This window comes from Gopherus evgoodei, unplaced genomic scaffold (assembly GCF_007399415.2).
Source record: "Gopherus evgoodei ecotype Sinaloan lineage unplaced genomic scaffold, rGopEvg1_v1.p scaffold_35_arrow_ctg1, whole genome shotgun sequence".
NCBI lineage: Eukaryota > Metazoa > Chordata > Testudines > Testudinidae > Gopherus > Gopherus evgoodei.
Window position 1 is genome coordinate 1,882,003 of NW_022060027.1, and position 19,785 is coordinate 1,901,787.

The 19,785-nt window shown below is 53.6% G+C and overlaps 1 protein-coding gene across 2 annotated transcripts in view; it reads right to left on the minus strand.

Moving 5' to 3' along the window:
* Positions 1-1,810: 1,810 nt before the first annotated feature.
* Positions 1,811-19,785, minus strand: part of TRIM28 (tripartite motif containing 28) — a 52,627-nt gene continuing 34,652 nt past the window's right edge. The window contains exons 4-18 of one of the 2 annotated variants that reach the window (XM_030545114.1): positions 19,343-19,478; positions 18,075-18,191; positions 17,376-17,490; positions 16,903-17,049; positions 15,182-15,296; positions 14,179-14,306; positions 13,650-13,796; positions 6,407-6,443; positions 5,940-5,973; positions 5,528-5,741; positions 5,045-5,346; positions 4,672-4,792; positions 4,310-4,384; positions 3,864-3,998; positions 1,811-3,023 (exon numbers count right to left, since the gene is read on the minus strand). In XM_030545114.1, coding sequence (XP_030400974.1) covers positions 2,802-3,023; positions 3,864-3,998; positions 4,310-4,384; positions 4,672-4,792; positions 5,045-5,346; positions 5,528-5,741; positions 5,940-5,973; positions 6,407-6,443; positions 13,650-13,796; positions 14,179-14,306; positions 15,182-15,296; positions 16,903-17,049; positions 17,376-17,490; positions 18,075-18,191; positions 19,343-19,478 — 2,045 coding nt within the window. In that variant the 3' untranslated portion in view covers positions 1,811-2,801. Of the gene's footprint in view, positions 3,024-3,863; positions 3,999-4,309; positions 4,385-4,671; positions 4,793-5,044; positions 5,347-5,527; positions 5,742-5,939; positions 5,977-6,406; positions 6,444-13,649; positions 13,797-14,178; positions 14,307-15,181; positions 15,297-16,902; positions 17,050-17,375; positions 17,491-18,074; positions 18,192-19,342; positions 19,479-19,785 lie in introns of both variants that reach the window. The other variant, XM_030545113.1, reaches the window with a different exon arrangement.

Below are 19,785 nucleotides of genomic sequence, written 5' to 3' on the forward strand. Positions count from 1 at the left end.
GGTAAGAAGTCCGCTTGTAGGTCCTTTGGTTTAAAAGGTTTTCTGTGCAATGCTTTCATCTTAAGAATAAATGTATTTGCTTAGAAGGAGCTGGGGGGTAGCTAACCATGTTTACAGCCTCTGAGGAGAAAGCAAAATGCAGGCACTGGGGAATTCACACTGGAGGCAGGTAACTCTGCAGCCTAGAAATACTCTGGCCAGGAGGGAGGCACCCCACGGTCTGGTGAAAAGAGGGAGCCTGACAAGAGCAGCTGAGATACACACCCCCTTGGAAGCTCTCTGGAGCAGGCTCCAACTCTTTGCCATACAGACAGCAGCAAGAAGTGGGGGACTGCAGTACAGCTGATTACAGCACCAAAGCCCAATTTGAAGTTCTGGCCCAAAACATGAGTATGGGGGCCCTGCCCTTCCCATCAGTAGCAGGGGGCATCTATTTGTCCACCTGTGGCAGCTGTAGGAAACCACCATTAAACCTGCACTGGTTGGAGCTAGACATTCACATGCTTTGTGTCATGAGCTGCCCTGACCCCAGAGCATCATGCAGCTGGTAGGGTAGATGCAGGCAAAAGCAGGGACAGCTGCTCTGAGAGGGAAGGTGGTGGAAGGGAAATTGGGGCCTAGGCAGGATCTCATGCCCCAAGACCCAGAACTATGCCAAGGAGATGGGAACATGGCAGTTGCTCCAGAGGCTACTTGGAAATTCCAAGGGGATCATACAAATTCAGGGGACCAGGCTCCTGGTAGGAGCCGGTTTACATCCTCTTCAAAATCCTGTCTGTAAGTTTGTCCTTTCTGCTACCTGTAACTCCTAAAACTGAAATCCCTGAGTTACCTATTTCTACACCAGCCTGGTCTTCAGTCAGTTTCACTCTTTCCCCCACTACAGAATTACTTGTTTGCGCTTTGGGGGGCGGGGGGTGTTTGTCCCACAGCAGCTCAGGGGGTTGAAACACGGACTAGAGCCAGCAGCACCATGGCTGGTTTGCACACTAACCCCGCTTAAGAGGGATTTCAGCCCTTCACACCATGTTGTGGTAGAGCTGGCTGCAAAATTAAAAAATCCTCCCCTCCATTTCTATATCAGTGTCTACATTTCCCATGGATTTTTTTTTTAAGCAAATTGTTTCAGCAGAAGACTGGACTAACTCCCATGATGCCCCCGTCTCCAATGCCCTTCAGAGAGGGACTGTGGTGCGTGATGGTAGATGTAAACCCACTAGGGAGTCCGGGACGCTTGCCCCCACAGAGCCAGATGGGAGTTGTAGATCGGTTGGCATTTTCCACTACATTTCTGTTCCGAGATGGACTTCAACAGAACACTGTGGACCAGAGTTTCAGCTGCTGCACAACTGGGGGTCAGAGGAGGAGTGGGTTTAAAAATGGTATTTGGGGCCTCAACTCCAGCACCAGAGCAGGCTCCAGTACAGCAATTACTAGTTCTTTGCAGCCAATTTCTGAACACTTCACCAAGGTCCTCACTGCACAGCTGGGGAAACTGAGGCAGGAGGCTGGACATAGCAGGTAAAGGAGACCCCAGCAGTCTACCCACTAGATCTGCAGTCCCCCTTAATCCTGTTTGTGACCCCCTCCCCCCAGCCATCGTTGGCAGCCAGTCACCGTTGAGGCCAGGAGTAGAGCTGCGACATGGGTGGGACTGGGAGCAGAACCACAGTTGCAGGGCCAAGGACCAGACGTGGAGCCACAGTCTAGAGCTGGGGGCAGAGGAGGGCTGGATGAGGCTCCCTCCCCACCCCTCTGTGGGGGCTGGGCTTGCCTGGCCCCCGGAAGGACGAGGCACCAGGCAGAGCAGTACATAAAACCCAAGATTTATTCCGTTCTCAGAGAAACAAGTTTCCATCGCACAGGTCGCAAACAGTTACCGGGGACATGAAAGAAGCCATCTAAAATATACAAGCAAAGCCCAGCCTGGGATCCCCTTGCACGCTGGAGAGAGACAAAGAACCAGGCCAGAAAGTGGCTGCCCTGCCAGGACAGGTACAGGAGTCGGAATGGCCCTGCCTCGGGCATCAGTTACAAAACCACTGAACCGCAGCTTCCCCTGGCATGGGCAAGGGAGGGAGCGAACCAGCACCGCAAGCAGGGGGAGGGGAGAGAAGGGACACAGCTAGAGCTGACAGTGGCTTGGAACAGCTTCGAAGGGGAGCACTTGCACCAGGGATGTTGAGATGAACATGGAGCATGGGGGCAAACCCAGGGAGTTTCCCAGCAGGACAAGCTGTTGGGAGCCAACCCTGCCAGCCTTTTTCCTCACTGACCCACCTGCCCTCACAATCACCCCAAGTTCCCCCACACATGGCAGCAGAGAGCAGCACTTCATCCCAGGACCCCACAATCAGGGCAGGTGAGCCCAGGCGCTGGGCTAGGTCCCTAGCATGGAAAGGAATGACAGCCCAATGCCTGGTGCTCCAGTAAGCCCAGCCATGATCCCTTGGCCTGACCCTTCCTGCAGACAGCACCCCCCACCCACCCTGCACTGAAATCCCAGAGGAAAGATGGGGGGAGCCTGTGTGTGCGCCACCCACTTGCAGTCAAGGCAGAGAGCAGCACCGGAGGGGGACATGGGTGTGTGACCCTCAATGCAAACTGTGTGTGAAGACTTCATGGCAAAGGAACGGGCATGGGAAGAAGAGGGCTCCCCCATCAACAAAATTTCAAATTGAGTGGGGGGCAGGATGTCCCGCTGCCGCCACGAGACCTGGGGCAAGAGGAGAGTCCCAGGCGCTTTTGGTCACTGCCTGTGGGACGCCTGGCGGCTGCGCCGGTCAATGCAGGCCAGCCCCTCACTCCTCCTCCCCAGTGCCCGCCGAGGCAGAGGGGGCCTCGCCCAGGGAGCCAGCAGGGGAGCTGCGGTGGGTGAAGCTGCTGCTGCTCTCGCTCCGCTGCTCATCTAGGGGGATGGGCTCCACCAGCGCTGAGGAGAACTTCCGGTCGCCGAAGGAGGCACTCCACTTGGCCTCGAAGAAGCGCTGCAGCCCGATGATGGACTGGACGTCCTCCTTGTCCTGGCGAAGGGGAGCACAGAGAGGCTGTGGTCAGGAGCCACAGCCAAAGACACCCACCATCATCTCCAAATCTGGGATATGCCCCCACATCATTCAAAATGGACCATGGCCTGCTCCCAGAGCAGCCAGGGTCTCCCCACCCCTACCAGGACAGAACCAGGACACCCCTCTACTGTGACCCAGGAACCTGCTAATGCTAACTAGCAGAGAGCGCCGTTTGACAGAACGCCCTGGGGCACATACACCATTCACCCAAGGGTGGGGTCTCTACCAGGAGGCAGTAGCCCCAGCAGTCCACTGGCTGCCAGTCACAGTGAGTTGTATGTAGGGAGTTGGGTCTATGGTGGAAACTGTGCGCTCAAGGTTTAGGGGTGAAGGCAGGTCACCAGAAGGGAGTGAACATGCTCCTCAGGTAGATGCTGCTTCTCCCCCACCCACCGGCTGGTCACGTGCTTCACAGTTGAGGCCCAGCTACCATCTGGGCTGAAAGCGCATGAAGAGAGAGAGAAAGTTACAGGAAGAAACAAAACAGCAGTAAGGGAGGCCGTTTCGGGGAAAAGGTGCCAGCAGCAGATCTGAAAACCGTGGGTACCCAGGAGGACGCTGGCCTGAAGAGAGTCGGCAGAGAGAAAAGGGCTGGGGTGGCCTGTGGAGCTGAGCCTCATTCAGGTGGTAGTGAGGTGCCTCAGCTCTGGTCACCCCTGGGGTGCACCCCATACCCGGCCTGGCCGATTCATTACAATCAGGATATACCCGTCTGCCCCCCGGCCCAGCCCCAGAAGGATCATGCCTCTCTCCACACTGCCACCAGGGGAATATGGGTCCCAGGTCACTCCTCACCTCTGTCAGCTTGTTGAACTGCTTGATCATCCGCCAGACATCCTGAGCAAACTCCTCGGAAGAGCCGTAGGGTGGGGAGAGCTTCTCCTGCAGCCTGGCTCGGATCAGGGTCAGGTCGATAGTGTCCTGACCATCCTGGGGGGGAATGGCAGGGGTCAGGCCTGGCCCCACCGGCCAGAAGGCCCTGCCCTCCCTGAGCCCCACCCTGTCTCTTATGACCCCTCTCCCCAGCAATCCATATGCCAGAAACCTTCTCCCCAGAACACGGTCCCAGCACACAAGTACTAGTGAGACTGCCTCATGCTTGGGGCTCTCCACAACCCATGCATCAAGGGTAGCCCCCCCACCTTCAGCACCCCCCACATGCCCCATGAAGTGAGCACATGCCCCACACAGCATCAAGTACCTCCCAGTGAATCAAGCACAGCCCCGCCTCCCCAACTCACCGTGGCGGTCGAAAGCCGGTGGAGAGGCCGACACGGTTCATGGCACAGCAGCTCCAGCAGGACACGCTCACACTTCTGCCAGGCCAAGGGGGACACAGCAGGGTTAGGAGCAGGAACTTCGTAATATCCCCTCTTACTCAGGGCCAGGCCAGATGCCCCCCAGCACCCCAACCCTGGCTGTGGCTCCATGGAATCACACAAAAGCAAGGCCAGGCCGTGGGGCACCAAGCCAGGCCCAGTCATGTGCCCCCACAGATAGCACTGGGCCCATACGCCCGCCCCCTGCCTGGTGCTCTGAGGCAGAGACACACTTGCTCTCCAAACAGATCCCTGTCACTTGGCCCCCAGCCTGACAGACGAACCCTCTGCTCCAAGGGGGAGAGTTTATTGGGGCGTTCGTCATCTTCCGAGGCGGAGAAGTTGGTGCCGTCCTCCTCACCGGGCGCCGGCAGTTCCTGGCACAGCAGACACTTCCACTCCTGACTAGGGGGGCAAATGAGAGGAATGAGCATTGCCCCCACACTCCCAGCCAGACAGCAGGGGATTCCAGTTCCGAGAGGACATCTGCTCTCTCAGTACATCAATAGTACAGCTGGGATAGAACCCCGGAGTCCTGGCTCCCAGCACCTCACCAGACCCCCACTTCCCTCCCAGACTTGGGGGCAGAACCAGCCCCTCCCTTCCCCAACCATTAGACCTCACTCCCATTCCAGGACTGGGGAAGGGGATAGGTACCTGGGGATCTCCTGCAGCACCGGGAGGTGGCAGTCCAAATGGTAGCACTGCTCACACTGGTTACACATCACAACGGAGCCTGCCTTCCGGCACACTCTGCAGTGGGCAGCACTGGCCACCTCCTGGGCCCCCTCCTGGCTCTGGCCTGGAGTCACATCCAGACTGGAGCCGATGCTGCCACTAGGGGAGATGAGGTGGGACACAGAGCCCTCAGCGGCCAGGACGTCCTGGGGCAGGACAACAGGCTTGGTGTCTCTGGAATCCTCTGCCGGATAGTCGATTGCTGCCTCCATCTGCTCCTCCTGGGGGGACAGCACAGGGTTAGTGTTGGCTCCCAGCAGCCCAGCAACACACTCCCAGTGGGACAGGGACACCCCCAGAGCTGGTTTCCACATGGCCAGGACCCCAGCACCATCCACCAGGACATAGACCCACACTGGCCCCCTAGAGCAGGCCAACCAGGTACCCCAAAGAGGCACCAACCTTGACTATGGCTCCGGGCAAGATGGTGCCAGGGGGCTGGGCGGCACCCTGCTGGGCCCCACGCTCAATGACGATCAGGTTGTAGTCCTCGTTACTGTTGCCGGGGAAGACCTTGAAGACAGGCGGCTGACTGTCGGCCGTCAGGTCCAGGTCCAGCCGCTCCAGGCTCACCCGCGGCACCTTGCGCATGACATTGCCATCCGAGGGCCTGGGCCTGCAATGCAGCACGGGGAGCTCAAGGCATAACCCCTGCCCCACACCCAGGCAGAAGAGGTCACAGCAACAAGGGATCCACAGGAGGAAGGGGGACAGACAGCAAGCAGCAGGCTGACAAATACAGCCCCACTCCCCACACCATGACATGGAACCCACTCCTTCCCCAGACACCAGGGCAAGGATTCCGCTGACTTACCTCTTCATTCCTGATACATGGGCCTCAGTGTTGTCTGCTGGGGAGAGAAGCCAGACACGAGTCAGGCAGCCGCCTTCTTCCCCCCCACCTCCACCTCCAGCCATACTGCCACAGGAAATCCCAAAGGAGCCAGAAGGGGCAGCCTGTTTCAAGCCCTGGCATGGGCAGGAAGGCAGCCTTCCAGCAGCCTACCTGAGTCTACAGGGAATGATGGCTAGTGGGTCTCCTCAATTAATCTCAGTGGGGCATCAATGCTCAGCCCTGATGAGACACTAACTAAATTCCTGCGGAGGGTGTGGGCCGCTGGAAGGGCAATAGGACAGGCGCCTGCCCGTGGGGGAGATACTCCCACACGGTGCCATGCCACCCTCTGACAAGCCCCCAACACCTCGCTCTAGGGCCAGCCAGGAGCTCCAAGGACAAGGTGACATGACACACTGCCCCGCCCAGGCTCCCCACGGTCTTACCCAGGTCTCCAATGCCTTCCTCCTGGGTGTCCATGGGCTGCAAAGGAATGAAAAGGAGGACATGTCAAGGAGAACTCAACCAGATCCCCTCCACCCTGGGAGACCCCAATCCCTCCCATTCCCAGCTGCCGGCCCGCCTCTACCCAAGAACCTCTTAATGCCAACTGACAAAGGGGTGCAGAGGGGTGGTGTGATTCTGGTACATGCATCTGAGGTCTCAAATGAAAACTGGTGTCAGCACTGATGCTCAATATCTCAGTGAACGAATGCACAAGCGCTACGAATGCCTGCTGAAAATATATTCCTGAAGTCTGTACTGAGGTATCAGCCAGCAGCAAAAACTGACAAACAGGTTCTCTCAGTCAAGTAGCGTACCTAGCTGTCTGTTTAAACGTAAATTAAGTATTGTGTATTTCACAACAATCTGGACTGGATGCAAGTGAAAGCTTGTGAGAATTTCAAAGAGAAACTAAACAGGAAGGAAGCAGCTGCCCTGTCTGCAGGCGATCATCAAAAGGTTGTGATCTCTGGGAGGCAGAGAAGAAAATTCCCCAAGAGGCGGGTAGCTACATCAGCAGAAGCCCTCCCACAGCGCCCTGTCTATATGGAAGGGTTAGATTGGTATAACCACATCACTCGGTTGGGTGCTTTTTTCACACCTCCAAGTGATCTAGTTATACCGATACAGGCCTGTAGTGTAGACCTGGCCTACATGCCGTGGTGGTAAGCGAAGGGGTGGCCCTGAGAGCTGCATCCTACAAGCTGGTGGATGGTACTACCAGGCCTGGTGATTTGATGAGCGTTCAGCGGTTAAGGGGCTGAACTTGCCCAGTGTCTGAGGACTGGTTGTGAGCCCATCGCTATCTGTCTGGACAGCAGTAGGTTGCCAAAGGCTAGTGGTTTGGGGGGTGGGGGGGGACACACACAGACGGGGACGGACGACACGACACCCATAGTAATCAGACAAGACTCTCATGCTCTCAGCGAGCAGTGCTGAGGGGCCACGCAACCCTGGGTACTGGCATATACCCATCCTCAGCACCCCATAAGGAGTGGACAAGTTACAGGAATCTCCTGGGTCTGGCACCTATACACTAGCTTGCCAGAGTCATGTCAGGTTAATACTGGAAACCTGTCTCCCACTGCTCAACTTGTCGTATGCAGCGCTGCTATAGCAGTGTTGGTGTCCCAGGATATCAGAGACTCAAGCTGGGTGACGTCATATCTTTGACTGGACAAATGTCTGTTAGAGAGACAGGCTTACAAGAAGAGTAGTTATTGGATGAAAGATTACCTCTACCATCTTGTCTCATCTTCATTGTCATGAGATATGTGTGTGTATACATACACACACACACATGCATGTGAAGAGTTGTCTGTAGACTGAAAATTATTCTCTGGAGGAAATTATGCACATCTGAGGACGTGAAGAATTTGTATTTTCCTGCCTAAAATTTCTTGCCTAAGTGCTGCAGTTCAGCCTTTTGCCCACCAGAGGCCGATGTGGCACCAGAACAGAAAGCAGCATTCATGCCAGCTGTTTAGCACTACAGTGGTCTCTGGTGGGCAAAAGGCAGAACTGCATCACTTAGGCAAATGTTTTTGATGCAGGCAAATACAAAATTCTGTGCCCAGTCCCGCAGAACTCCCCAGTCCATCACAGCAACCTGTCCACGGAGCCAGTTTAGGACAGAGTGGGGAACACTGGGCTGCTTGGGGGTGTCAGACTGGGGTTCAGAATGGCTAGTGGGGGGGACAGACTGGAACATGGTCTCAGGAGCTAGTGGGGTGACAGGAACTGCAGAGATGTATGGGGATGAGGGGCAGACATGCCTGACTATGGGAAAGGCTTGGGGTCAACCAGGGACTGCCTGGGGGAGGCCTCCTAACACCCTGACAATCCCCCTTGTCCCCCACAAAAAACCTCCCACCCACACCCAACACCTTCTAGGTTCACTCCTAGGCTCCTTGCCTCTCTCAGCTCCTCTGTTACCCCGACTCCCCCAAGCCCTTTTCCTGCAGCTGTCAGAAGCAGTGTGAGGTTACTTACCTTGTGCAGTAACTAAGGTTCTTCGAGATGGCTCTTCCTGTGGGTGCTCCACTTTAGGTGTCTGTGCACCTCCGCACTTCTGAGATTTGTAGTAGCAGTGCCCTGGCGGGCCATGCACACACAGCAGCTATCTCACATCACTCTGAGCAGCTACCCAGCGGGCGCAGCCAACCGCACCCCAATTCCTTCTCTACCCAAGAGAAACCCCAAAGCACAGGGGAGGAGAGGGATAGTGGAGCACCCACAGGAACCACCATCTCAAAGAACCTCAGTTACTGCCTTTTCTTCAAGGACTGTCCCTGGGAGTGCTCCACTATAGGTGACTGGAGAGCAGTGCCCCTCTTTGGAGAAGAGTTCCTGAATGCCAAAGCAAGCATCAGCAGCTGAATGTTGCTCTAAAGCATGATGTTTGGTAAATGTATGGACTGATGCCCAGGTAGCTGCTTTACAAATGTCAATGGTGGTACGGCTGAGAAAAGCTACTCACATGGATATAGCTCTGGTAGAGTGCCCGCAAAGTCCATAAGGAGGTTCCAGAGCACGTTTGATAGGATAATCTGATAGTCAGAGATCCATTTCAAGAGTCGCTGTCTGGAAATGGTTTGACCTTGGGAATGCTCTGTTGTGGATATAAATTGAGATGATTTTTTGAATTTTTCTATATAGAATGCATGCACGCTACAAACATCCAGTGTGTGAAGGAACGCTTCCCTGCTGTTGGCATGCGAATGGGAGCACTCTGTACTGGTAGTGGAGGTTCCCAAGCGTGAATTGAAAGAACCTTCTGGGCGCCGGATGAATAGTGACGTGAAAATAGGCATCTTGTAGGTTGAGGGCCGACAGCCCATCTCCTTTCTTCAATGCTGGAATTATGGTTGCTAGGGTTATCTTGAAGTGCTGTGTTCTGACAAATAGTTCAGCTTGTGCAAGTCCAACATGGGCCTCCATCAGCCTGTTTTCTTCCGGGTAAGAATAAAATCTGCTTCCTCTGTACTTGCTAAGTACGGGATCTACAGCACCTAGTTGCAGGAAATGGTTTACTTCCTGCTTTAACAGGTGCTCATGAGATGAATCCCTGAAGAGGGAAAGGGAAGGGAGGTTGGTAGGCGGGATAGAGGAAAGGATAGAATAGCCTTTGCATATAATTTCCAGAACCCACTTGCCTGATGTAACGGTTGCCCAGACTGGATAGAAGGGTGTTGGGTAGTTCCCAAATGGGCAGGAGGTTATGAGGGACTTTGACAGTGGAAAATGTGGGGCTCTCGTGCCCTTGACCAATACTTCAAAATGCTTGTCTGGAAGTGGATGGCTGAGACATTGCTGACTGCTTTGGGGCTTGGCAGCGTCTCGTCTGATGTTGGTTGTGGTGCTGGTCATGTCATCTGAGGTTGGGTATACAGGGCAGTGGAGAAGCATTGGGTATAAAATCTGCCCTGTTTCTTTCTGTTCACAGGGGCATATATTCCTAGGGTTTTCAATGTGTCAAAGGAATCCTTGAGAGTGTGTAAGCTTGTATCTGCACCTTCTGTAAACTGTTTTTGACCTTTGAAAAGCAAGTCCTCTTCTGTTGCCTCAACTTTCTTGGGGAAGCCTGAAAGGTGGAACCAGGATGCCCTCCGCATGACTATGGAGGTGACGATGGAGTGGGCCACCACGTCAGTGGAGTCTAGGGAAGCCTGTACGGCCATTCTGGCAGTGAGGAAGCCTTCTCTTATGTTAGCTTTATATTGTTCTTTATCTGTTGGAAGATGTTCAATAAAAGTTGCCATTGTGCAAAAACATTGTGTGTACTTTGCCAGTAATGCAGAATAGTTTGTTATGAGAAACTGGAGGGTCGTTGAGGAATAGGCCTTTCTGCCAAAGAGGTCTAGGCACTTCCAATCTTTATCATATCCTAGTCAGACATTGCTCTCCCCTTTGATTAACTGCCTCCACCACCAATAAATTAGGAGTGGGGGGATGGGGAACGAACAAAAACTTGGCTCCCTTAGCTAGGACATAGTACTTCTTGTCTGATCTTTTACAAGAAGGTGGAGCTGTAGCTGGCGCCTGCCAGACAGTTTTGGCCGGGTCCATGATGGCAGCATTGATGGGTAATGCAATCTTGGGGAGTAGATGTATGGAGAATATCTGTCAGCTTATGCTGTGTGTCCAGCAGCTCCGCCAAGGAAATGTTGAGGGAGTCAGCCACTCATTTAAATAATTCCTGGAAGGATTTAAAGTCATCGCCTGATGTCGGAGGAGGCGGCATTAGTATTTTATCCAGAGACGAAGAGATGTGGGTGGATGGGATGGTGCCACCTTGTGGTGGCTCTTCAATTGCTTCTGCTTCTTCCTCAAGAGCTTCTGGGGGGTACCGTCAGTACTGAAGAGAGGCACTCCTGGAGTGGACATGATGTGAAGAGGTCTGCCTGGCTAACAAACTGCTGCAGCACAGGCAAGCTTAGCGTCAACGGAGGCGGCGGGGTTTGATTAGAAATCATTGTGTTCGCTGCCAGTGCCGTAGACTTGCTGAAATGTACTGGTGCAGCAGGTGGCACCCCCGTGCTGCTCTGTGGCTCTGGGTGCTGATGGTACCCACATTTGGTGGGCGGAGATTGCCTTTTCTGAGGCGATTCTTGCCGAGGCAAGGAGCGAGACTGCTTTTTTGTGGCTTTCTGCTGGACTGGGTCCTTAGCTGTTTTGGAAGAGGCTCTCATGTCCAATGCCACCATGGGTGAGTGCTGGTGGGGAGGGGTCCTGTGCTCAGGATCAGACACAGGGTCAAAGGGATTTCTCCAGCATTAACTGGAGATCCCTAGCTTTTCTAAAAGCAGCAAAGAATCCTGTGGCACCTTATAGACTAACAGACATTTTGGAGCATGAGCTTTCATGGGTGAATAGAATACCCACTTCCTCAAATGCATGTAATGGAAATTTCCAGGAGCAGGTATATATATGCTAGCAAGCAAGCTAGAGATAACGAGGTCAGTTCAATCAGGGAGGATGAGGCCCTGTTCTAGCAGTTGAGGTGTGAAAACCAAGGGAGGAGAAACTGGTTCTGTAATTGGCAAGCCATTCACAGTCTTTGTTCAATCCTGAGCTGATGGTGTCAAATTTGCAGATGAACTGAAGCTCAGCAGTTTCTCTGAAGTCTGGTCCTGAAATTTTTTTGCTGCAGGATGGCCACCTTAAGGTCTGCTATATAGTGTGGCCAGGGAGGTTGAAGTGCTCTCCTACAGGTTTTTGTATGCAATATACAAAAACCTGTAGGAGAGCACTATACAAAATATACAAAAACCTGCAATATACAAAAACCTGTAGGAGAGCACTTCAACCTCCCTGGCCACACTATAGCAGACCTTAAGGTGGCCATCCTGCAGCAAAAAAAGTTCAGGACCAGACTTCAAAGAGAAACTGCTGAGCTTCAGTTCATCTGCAAATTTGACACCATCAGCTCAGGATTGAACAAAGACTGTGAATGGCTTGCCAATTACAGGACCAGTTTCTCCTCTCTTGGTTTTCACACCTCAACTGCTAGAACAGGGCCTCATCCTCCCTGATTGAACTGACCTCGTTATCTCTAGCTCGCTTGCTAGCATATATATACCTGCTCCTGGAAATTTCCATTACATGCATCTGAGGAAGTGGGTATTCACCCACGAAAGCTCATGCTCCAAAACATCTGTTAGTCTATAAGGTGCCACAGGATTCTTTGCGGCTTTTACAGATCCAGACTACCCCTCTGATACTAGCTTTTCTAGTTCTTGCTGTCAGTTTTCTCCAGTGGTGGCACTTCTGGGCAATGTGGGTCTCTCCCAGACAGACACACTGAGTGACTGAGACTGGTATTGACAATCTACAGCTGAGAAAGCATTTAAAACCTGGAGAACCAGGCATGTCAGAGAGGCTGTTCACAAAGGAGTGGGAATAGTCCCCTACAAGTCTCCGACTAGAAGCACAGGGGTGCACAAACACCTGAAGTGGAGCACCCACAAGGACACTGCTTGAAGAATAAATACTTCTGTATTGTAATTTAAATTAATTACACAAAGTTCTATATTAATATGCCTAGTAAGGAATCTATTTGTCAAAAAACATTTACTGAATCTTTTTCTCTGTATAACTGCAGACATACTTGCTCACAGACATTTTGAAATAAATTACCAAAATAATTGCAACTGGCACAATTATACTGTTTTATTTTGACAAATAATATGCAGAATTCTGGAGACTTTTCAAACATTGTGTGCAGAATTTTAAATTTAGTGCAGATTTTCCCCAGGAGTAAAATTATGTTCTGAGTGGGGGCCTGTCACCAGAAGTTGATAAACAAGCTGAAAATGTTTGTCTCCATCTGCCTACACTAACTGTTTGTTGCACACTTCACTATGAACATTTATTTACTATCTGAGCAAAATTTTAATTAATTGCAAACTTGGGGGGAGATTTTAGATAGGAAAATACAAGCAGCTGGGGTTACCCTGTTTGCAAGGGATGACAATGGATTTTTGTACTGCGAGACTCACTTTGCATCCTACCCCCAGGAAGTAAGCAAGCCCACTGCCAGCTTCTGGGAGAACAAAAGATCACAGCATCAAGCTGTTAAATGCTGGGAGAAGAACTTGGGTGAGAGACCAGCCTGCCTAAAACTTCATCTTGTTAAGTTTAGGCCCTAGAATGTGTGTTGTGATTTTTACTTCATATGTAACCGTTCAATTCCCACAGTTCTCTAGCATTTGAATCACTTGTGTTAAATGAACTGGTACTTGCTTTCTCTAAACACAAATTTAGTTGCTCTGTGTTAAGCGGAGCTGCCTTCAAAGCTGCGGTGTACTGTGCCTTTGGGAACAGAGGATCCAGGAATTCTGTGAGTGTCCAATGGACCAGGGAAAGGACACCAAAGAGGGACCCTCTGGGTAGATCTGTCTACACAGACAAGAAAAACCCACAGCTGGCCAGGGCCAGCAGACTTGGGCTCACAAGGCTGTTTCACTGCAGTGTAATGTGCAGGCTTGGACCAGAGCCTGAGCTCTGGGACTCTCCCAACCCAGAAGAGCCTAGAATCCAGACTCCAGCCCAAACCTGGAAGCCTACACAACAATGAAACAACCCAAGCTGGCTGGCATGGGCCAGCTGCGGGGTTTACTTTACTGCCTAGACACCCTCCAAGAACCTTGGAGTGCCTGTCTGGCTTCTCCTGGCCCTGCTCACCTGCACAGCGGAGGATGCCGGGATGCTACCCTCACTGATGAAGCAGTCTGCCTGGCTGTTGGGAGAGACGATGGGCTGCAGTAGGGCTTCTGGGGCCAGCTGTCCCTTGCTGATGATGGTGGATTGTATCGAGACTTGCTGCACGCCCTGCAGGGAGAGGGAGAAGTGCCTGTTATCCCCATAGGAAGGGTGGAGCCTGGTACATGGGCCACCCCGCTGCCGCTAGCATTGGAGAGAGGCTCCCCCACCATCTGCCAGGTAGCTGCTGGAGCGTGGCACCCACCTGAGTCCCATTGACCTGGGGCAGGAGTACCAGCTGGCCGTTCATCTGTAGGAGGCCGCGGGGCTGCACCAACTGGAGCTGCATGGGCTGTACATAGGTGCTGCCAGCACCACTCTTAACCACAGGGGCCGTGAGGATCCGGGCAGGCTGCACTGGCGGCTGCAGAGGCGGAGGCTGGCTCTGGGAGACAGCAGCCTCGGGCCGGTTCGGGACCATGACAGGGACATTCGTAAGAGAAGCCAGTACCTGGGGAGTGCCGGAGACCTGTTTCACCCCTCCTCCTGCCGCCGCCGGGCCAGTGGCATTGGCACGCTGAATCTGCGCGTTGGGGGCCGCGGCTTGCAGGGCGCCGCTCCGCTCTGAGACTATTGTTCCTGGGGGGAGGATGGGCATGTTAGGGTGCGTTGAAACAGAAGCACCCAATAAGGGAACAGGGCACCAAGCACCCGATAAAGGAACAGGGCACCAAGGCCTGAGTTAGGTCCACCTCTGGGTTTCCACAGCCCTTTGTGTACCCAGTCCCTGCTCCCAGACGCACGTCTAAGCTACAACAAGCAGGGTGTGTCCCATGAGAGCTCCTGGAAATATAAATAGCACAAGGAGCCGCTGAGGCAGGCTGGCCGTTTGGGATCTGCTCCTGTGGCACAGCGGTTTAATGCCCATATCACACCACAGCACTCCCCCCCTTGGCTGGCCCTGCTGGGAGGAGTGGGGGGAGATTTCAGGTGGAGCCCAATGATCACAAAGCATCTGCAGGACTGGGCCACACAGCCCAGCTACAAGAAGTGTGGTCAAGAGCTGCTCTGCCTGACTCCCCTCCACATGGGATCCACTCAGCTGTGCCCAACGGGGCAGGAGTAGTACCTGGGTGTTGGTTGAACCCTGATGTCAGGCTCCCCAGGTGCAGTGGCACCCCACCCACTGACCATCTGCAGTCAACCAGACATTTCTGCACCGTCCCTGGCTCTGACATTATGGTATGGTCTGGGGACCTTCGTACACCATGGTCCCCTGCTGTCCTGCCACAAGCCACTCAACAGCCAAGACCCAGTCCCCGGGGGGGAGGGACAGCCAGGGCACTGGGCTCCCAGCACAGAGAGCACAACTCTTTTGGGGGGCGGGAGGGGGGAAGAGGAATACAGAGGCCAACACAGTCTGGGATCTTTGCAATCCCCTTCCCTCCACCACACATGCCCGCACCTTCTCAAAGCCAGTGAGTCTCCCAGATACCCCCAGCCCCACGGCTCACCGAAGGTCTCCGCACTCTTGGTCCAGGCATTAAGATCCCACTGGAACGTCATATCTCCCTGGGGCTCCACGGGGTCTACGATCATCTTGAGGGCACGATGCAGCTGGAAGTAGATCTGGGGTGGGGGGAGAAGGAGGGGAACAGATTGTCACAGCCAGGATAACGATGCTGCTGAAACCCAGGAACCTGAGTTCACACCTCCTCTTCTCCCGTGTAACCTTGGTGTGGCCAGAAAACCCAGACATCTCAAAGCGGTTGGACTTTGGATCTCCATGCAGCGTCCAGGAGATCCCATCCCCAGAAGCTCGGGGGGGGGGGAGGTGTGGAAGAGATATGCTGGTCCCAGCCTCCCCCTAATTGTCACAGGTTGGTTCACCAATGAGACAATGCTATGGAAACAGGGAAGCTTCAATGCTAGCCATGTTAGCCTGGATCTGTAAAAAGCGAGAGTCCTGCGGCACCTTATAGACTAACAGAAGTATTGGAGCATAAGCTTTTGTGGGTGAATACCCACTTCATCAAATGTTTCCTCCCATAGGAGGAGTCAACAAGGATAATTAATGCCAGCCCCACCTCTGCAACAATGCTTGCTCTGACCTGGCTCAGAACTGCTCAGCTATCAGCTCTGTGCTGGGCAGAGGGTTACCCACTCAATCCAAGAACTCTCAGAAGACTAGCAGGCCAGGGTGCATTTAAACAGAAGCACCTAAACAGCCACCCGCCCACAGCAGCTCGGAGCTCCAGAGCCACTGCCCCAGTGGCCGAAGCAGAAAATGTCTGAAGTCCCAGTTCCCATGCCTTCCATGACCTCTGAGACACAATCTTAGCCTTAGTCATGAGCTTCAAGGGGCTCAATGTAAATCCCACTCCTGCAGTTATGCAAATACCCAGCCTTCTGAACATAAGAAGGGCCAGAGTGGGTCAGACCAATGGTCCATCTAGCCCATTAGCCTGCCTTCTGCCAGTGGTCAATGCCAGGTGCTTCAGAATGAGCAGAACAGGCAACTAATGAGTGCATCTACTATCATCCAGTCCCAGTTTCCGGCAATCAGAGGCTAGGGACACCCAGTGCATGGGGTTGCATCCCTGACCATCTTGGCTAATAGTCACTGATGGACCTACATGAACCTAGAATCACAGGGCTAGAAGGGGCGAGAGGTCATCTAGTCCAGTCCCCTGCACTCATGGCAGGACTAAACATTATCTAGACCATCTGTGATATAGGTTTGTCTAACTTGCTCTTAAACATCTCCAATGACGGGAGATACCACAACCTCCCTAGGCAATTTATTCCAGTGCTTAATCACCCTGACAACTTATCTAGCTATGCCCTGAGGAAAGTGCAAGTCTACTGATTGATTTGCCAGGGGGATTTACAGTGTAGTCAGGGAATTGCACAGCCTGGCAATACCCCAAGCAGGAGGAAGAGACATGGGTCTCCGCCCAAAAGAGCGGACAGCTGTGTAGCCTGGAGTCGGCGTCCTTGCTGGACCATGGAGGAGGAATGCAGATGCAATTGCCTGAGCCATGACATGTTGCCCGACACCTGCAGGAGCCTCACCCTTTTCAGAAAGCCAAGTGGAGAGATGATCTCCACCTGAACTGAGCATGGAGAGCACCCTGCAGCAAGTACAGCTGAGCCAGAGATCAAGGTCTGGGACCTGGCACTAGATGAGCCCCACTGTGCTGCACCCCATCCCCCTGCCCGTCTAGTCACTCACCAGTTTCTTGGAAAGCAGCAGGGCAGTGTTGTTGTCACTCTCCAGGGCCCAGGAGGCAAAACGCAGGATGTGCTCCTGATGGCGCTGCAGCTTGGTCATGGCCCAGTGCTGGCGCTCCAGCTTCTCCTGTTGCCCCTCAGTCACTTTCTGCAACACAGCCAGGTGCCGGCACCCCATCAGCAACAGCACAGAGTCCTGCCCCCTCCCCCGAAGCAGGATGCTGCCATGTGCCCCAGGCTGCAGTGCAGACTGTGTGGACAAGTGAGAACTGCCTAATATTTTAACAAATGATATGCATGGTTGTGAACTCAGTAGGGATTGGTGCCGATGCAGGACAGACTCCTGCTTGGAAACTTCTCAGCTGGATGTGCTGGGCACTGCTCATGGGGTGGGCCGGAGGGCAAGGGTCAGACCCCTTGAAGGCTGGCACAATGGAAGGGTTCCTCCAAAGGACTGTTTAAATGTGCACTCACCTGTGCATCATTGACCAGCACCTTGCCCCGCTTATTGAGCTCCTTCATGATTTGCAGAATGGCCATCTTCACATCAACCTGCACCCGCTTCTGCACATCCGTCACCTGCCGGATCCTGAGTAGCCAGCCAGAGCCACACGCTGAGTATACCATGCACCCACACCTGCTGCCCTCCCCAGGGCTTTCTGCATCTCAACCAGCCACGGCTGCGAGAGGTTCTGCAGTAGCACAGCTCCCCATCCCATCCCTTTGGCTGGTTAGGGACAGATGTGCTCCCATGCAGCTGCTGCTAGGGCAGGAGTGCCTCTGACAAGCCCAGGCCCAAACTGTCCTCTGGAAGGGGGCACCCTTCTGCCAATCCCAACTACTTCCTCCCCAGCTAACAGCAGCCCTGGAGGCCTCTGTCTTGACCATCCATGCTTGCCAGTTAGGACCCCCTCTTTGGCTCACAGGGAATGCAGAAAGTCAACAGGAGTCTGTTTAGCGATGCAGGCATGGACATTGCTGGCAAAGATACTCTGGTCCTAGGCACATGAATAAATACAGGGACCAGCACTCAAAGCAAGGACCTCTCAATCCCCTCCCCCCATCATGTGTTTCCCTGCGCATCTTTGGGGGTGGGAGAAATCCTTCGTTGGGGTTCAGCAGCGTGGGCAGGGACCCCTCCCCAAGGTCGGGACTCTCAGTAGGGCTACGTACGAGGTGCGCACTTCCTTGGTGGATTTCTGCAGGTTGGCATGCTTGTCCCCCAGGCGCTTCACCAATGCGGCTAGCATCTTGCGCTGATTCCTGACAGCATCCTCCAAGAACTGGTATCTGTGGGGATGGAAGTGGAGAGTGATGCTCAGAGCTGGCCGGGCAGAGAATAGGTGCAGGGGTAAATGTACATACACACACTTAAAAATATGTTCTTAGATGCTGTATCACAGCAACAGCAGAGAAGCAGGTTTCCTGCTAGAAAAGGGACCTTAACTGGCTGTCTTTTGACCAGCAAGTAAATTAAGCACTATAAGCTAAAAACACAGGCATGCTTACCTAGGCAGTCAACAGGGAAGGAAAGAGCAGGGGAAGAGAACCTCATCTTGAGATACACGTCTAAGGTTTGCTGGACTACATTTGAGAAAGACTACCACCACCACCACCCCCTGACCCCCAAATCTTGTCTTCCCACAGGAAGTAAGTGGGTCCTGTGTTCACTTTCATGAAAACGGACACCCAGCCCACCTCGGCTGGAAAGAACGTCTGAACTTTAAGACAGGAAGTTAGTCTCTTAAGCCGATGCTCTAGGAAGTGTGTTCGTATTTTGCTGGGTGTGTAACCGTGTGTGTTCATTTCCTCACTATCTCCTGACACTGATAATAAATTTGTTTTCACTAGAAACATCTCAGGGCTGCAGAACTATGTAAGGCACTGATCCTGTGTTGAATCACACACTAAGTGCAGGTGGGTACAGCCCAGAGGAGATTACTTGGGTGGCTGACAGGCTGGTGGTAACAGAGATGAGGCAGGGGTGTAAAATGACTGTTTCGGTTACTCTGAGAACCATCACAGGGGCCAGGTGAGAACAGGTCAAAGAACACCAGGACCCAACCTACTCAGCACAATGGGCTGGTCTAGCTGTCTCAGCCCCACCAGCAGCCAGGAAACGTGGTAGCGGTCAGCAGTGCCTAGCAGAGAGGTCTGGCACAGCCATCTCAGCCATGCTATCCAGGAGAAAGGATGCACAGGCTGGCAGAGAGGTCTGCTACAGCCGTCCTATCTGGAAGAAAGCACAGCACAGACTGGCAGTGGGTACCCACATCTCCAGCCTAGCTGGGGAGAGAGCCTGGCCCAGGCCAGCCACACCATTAGTATCCTTGGCAGAGGTAGGGGCAGTGCAACCCTGCTCCAGAGTGGATAGGGAAGGGGTAGCGGAAAGCAGCCTAGTCGCTCACAGCAGAGTACAGCCAGCGGGCGTGCATGCTTACTGGTGATCCTTGTGGGCGTTGAGCTGGCAGTCCCGACAGGTCAGAGTGTCACAGGTATCACAGAACAGCACCAGGGGCTCATGCTTGTGCACGGAGCAGTAGACTGTGCGATCACCCTCCTTTGACTTCGATGGGCCTAGAACATAAGGCGAACATTACCCTTCTCCTCCAGCCAGGGCCCCAGGGGCACCACAACCATAGCAGCCAGCCTGGAGCGGACTGCAGGTTGGGAGTGAGGGGCACTAGCAGAGCAGGACAGTGGGAGAGGATGATGGTGGGGGGGACTGAGGGATAATGGCAGATCTGTGCATTGGAGTGGATCCAGGGGGGGCTGCAGGTCTAGGTTAGGGGGCAGAGCTGAAGGGGAAGCCTGCTCAGCCATCACATGCAACATGTCCAACTACACCCTGCATGTCCAGATCTCTCCTCTTTCCCAGATCCCC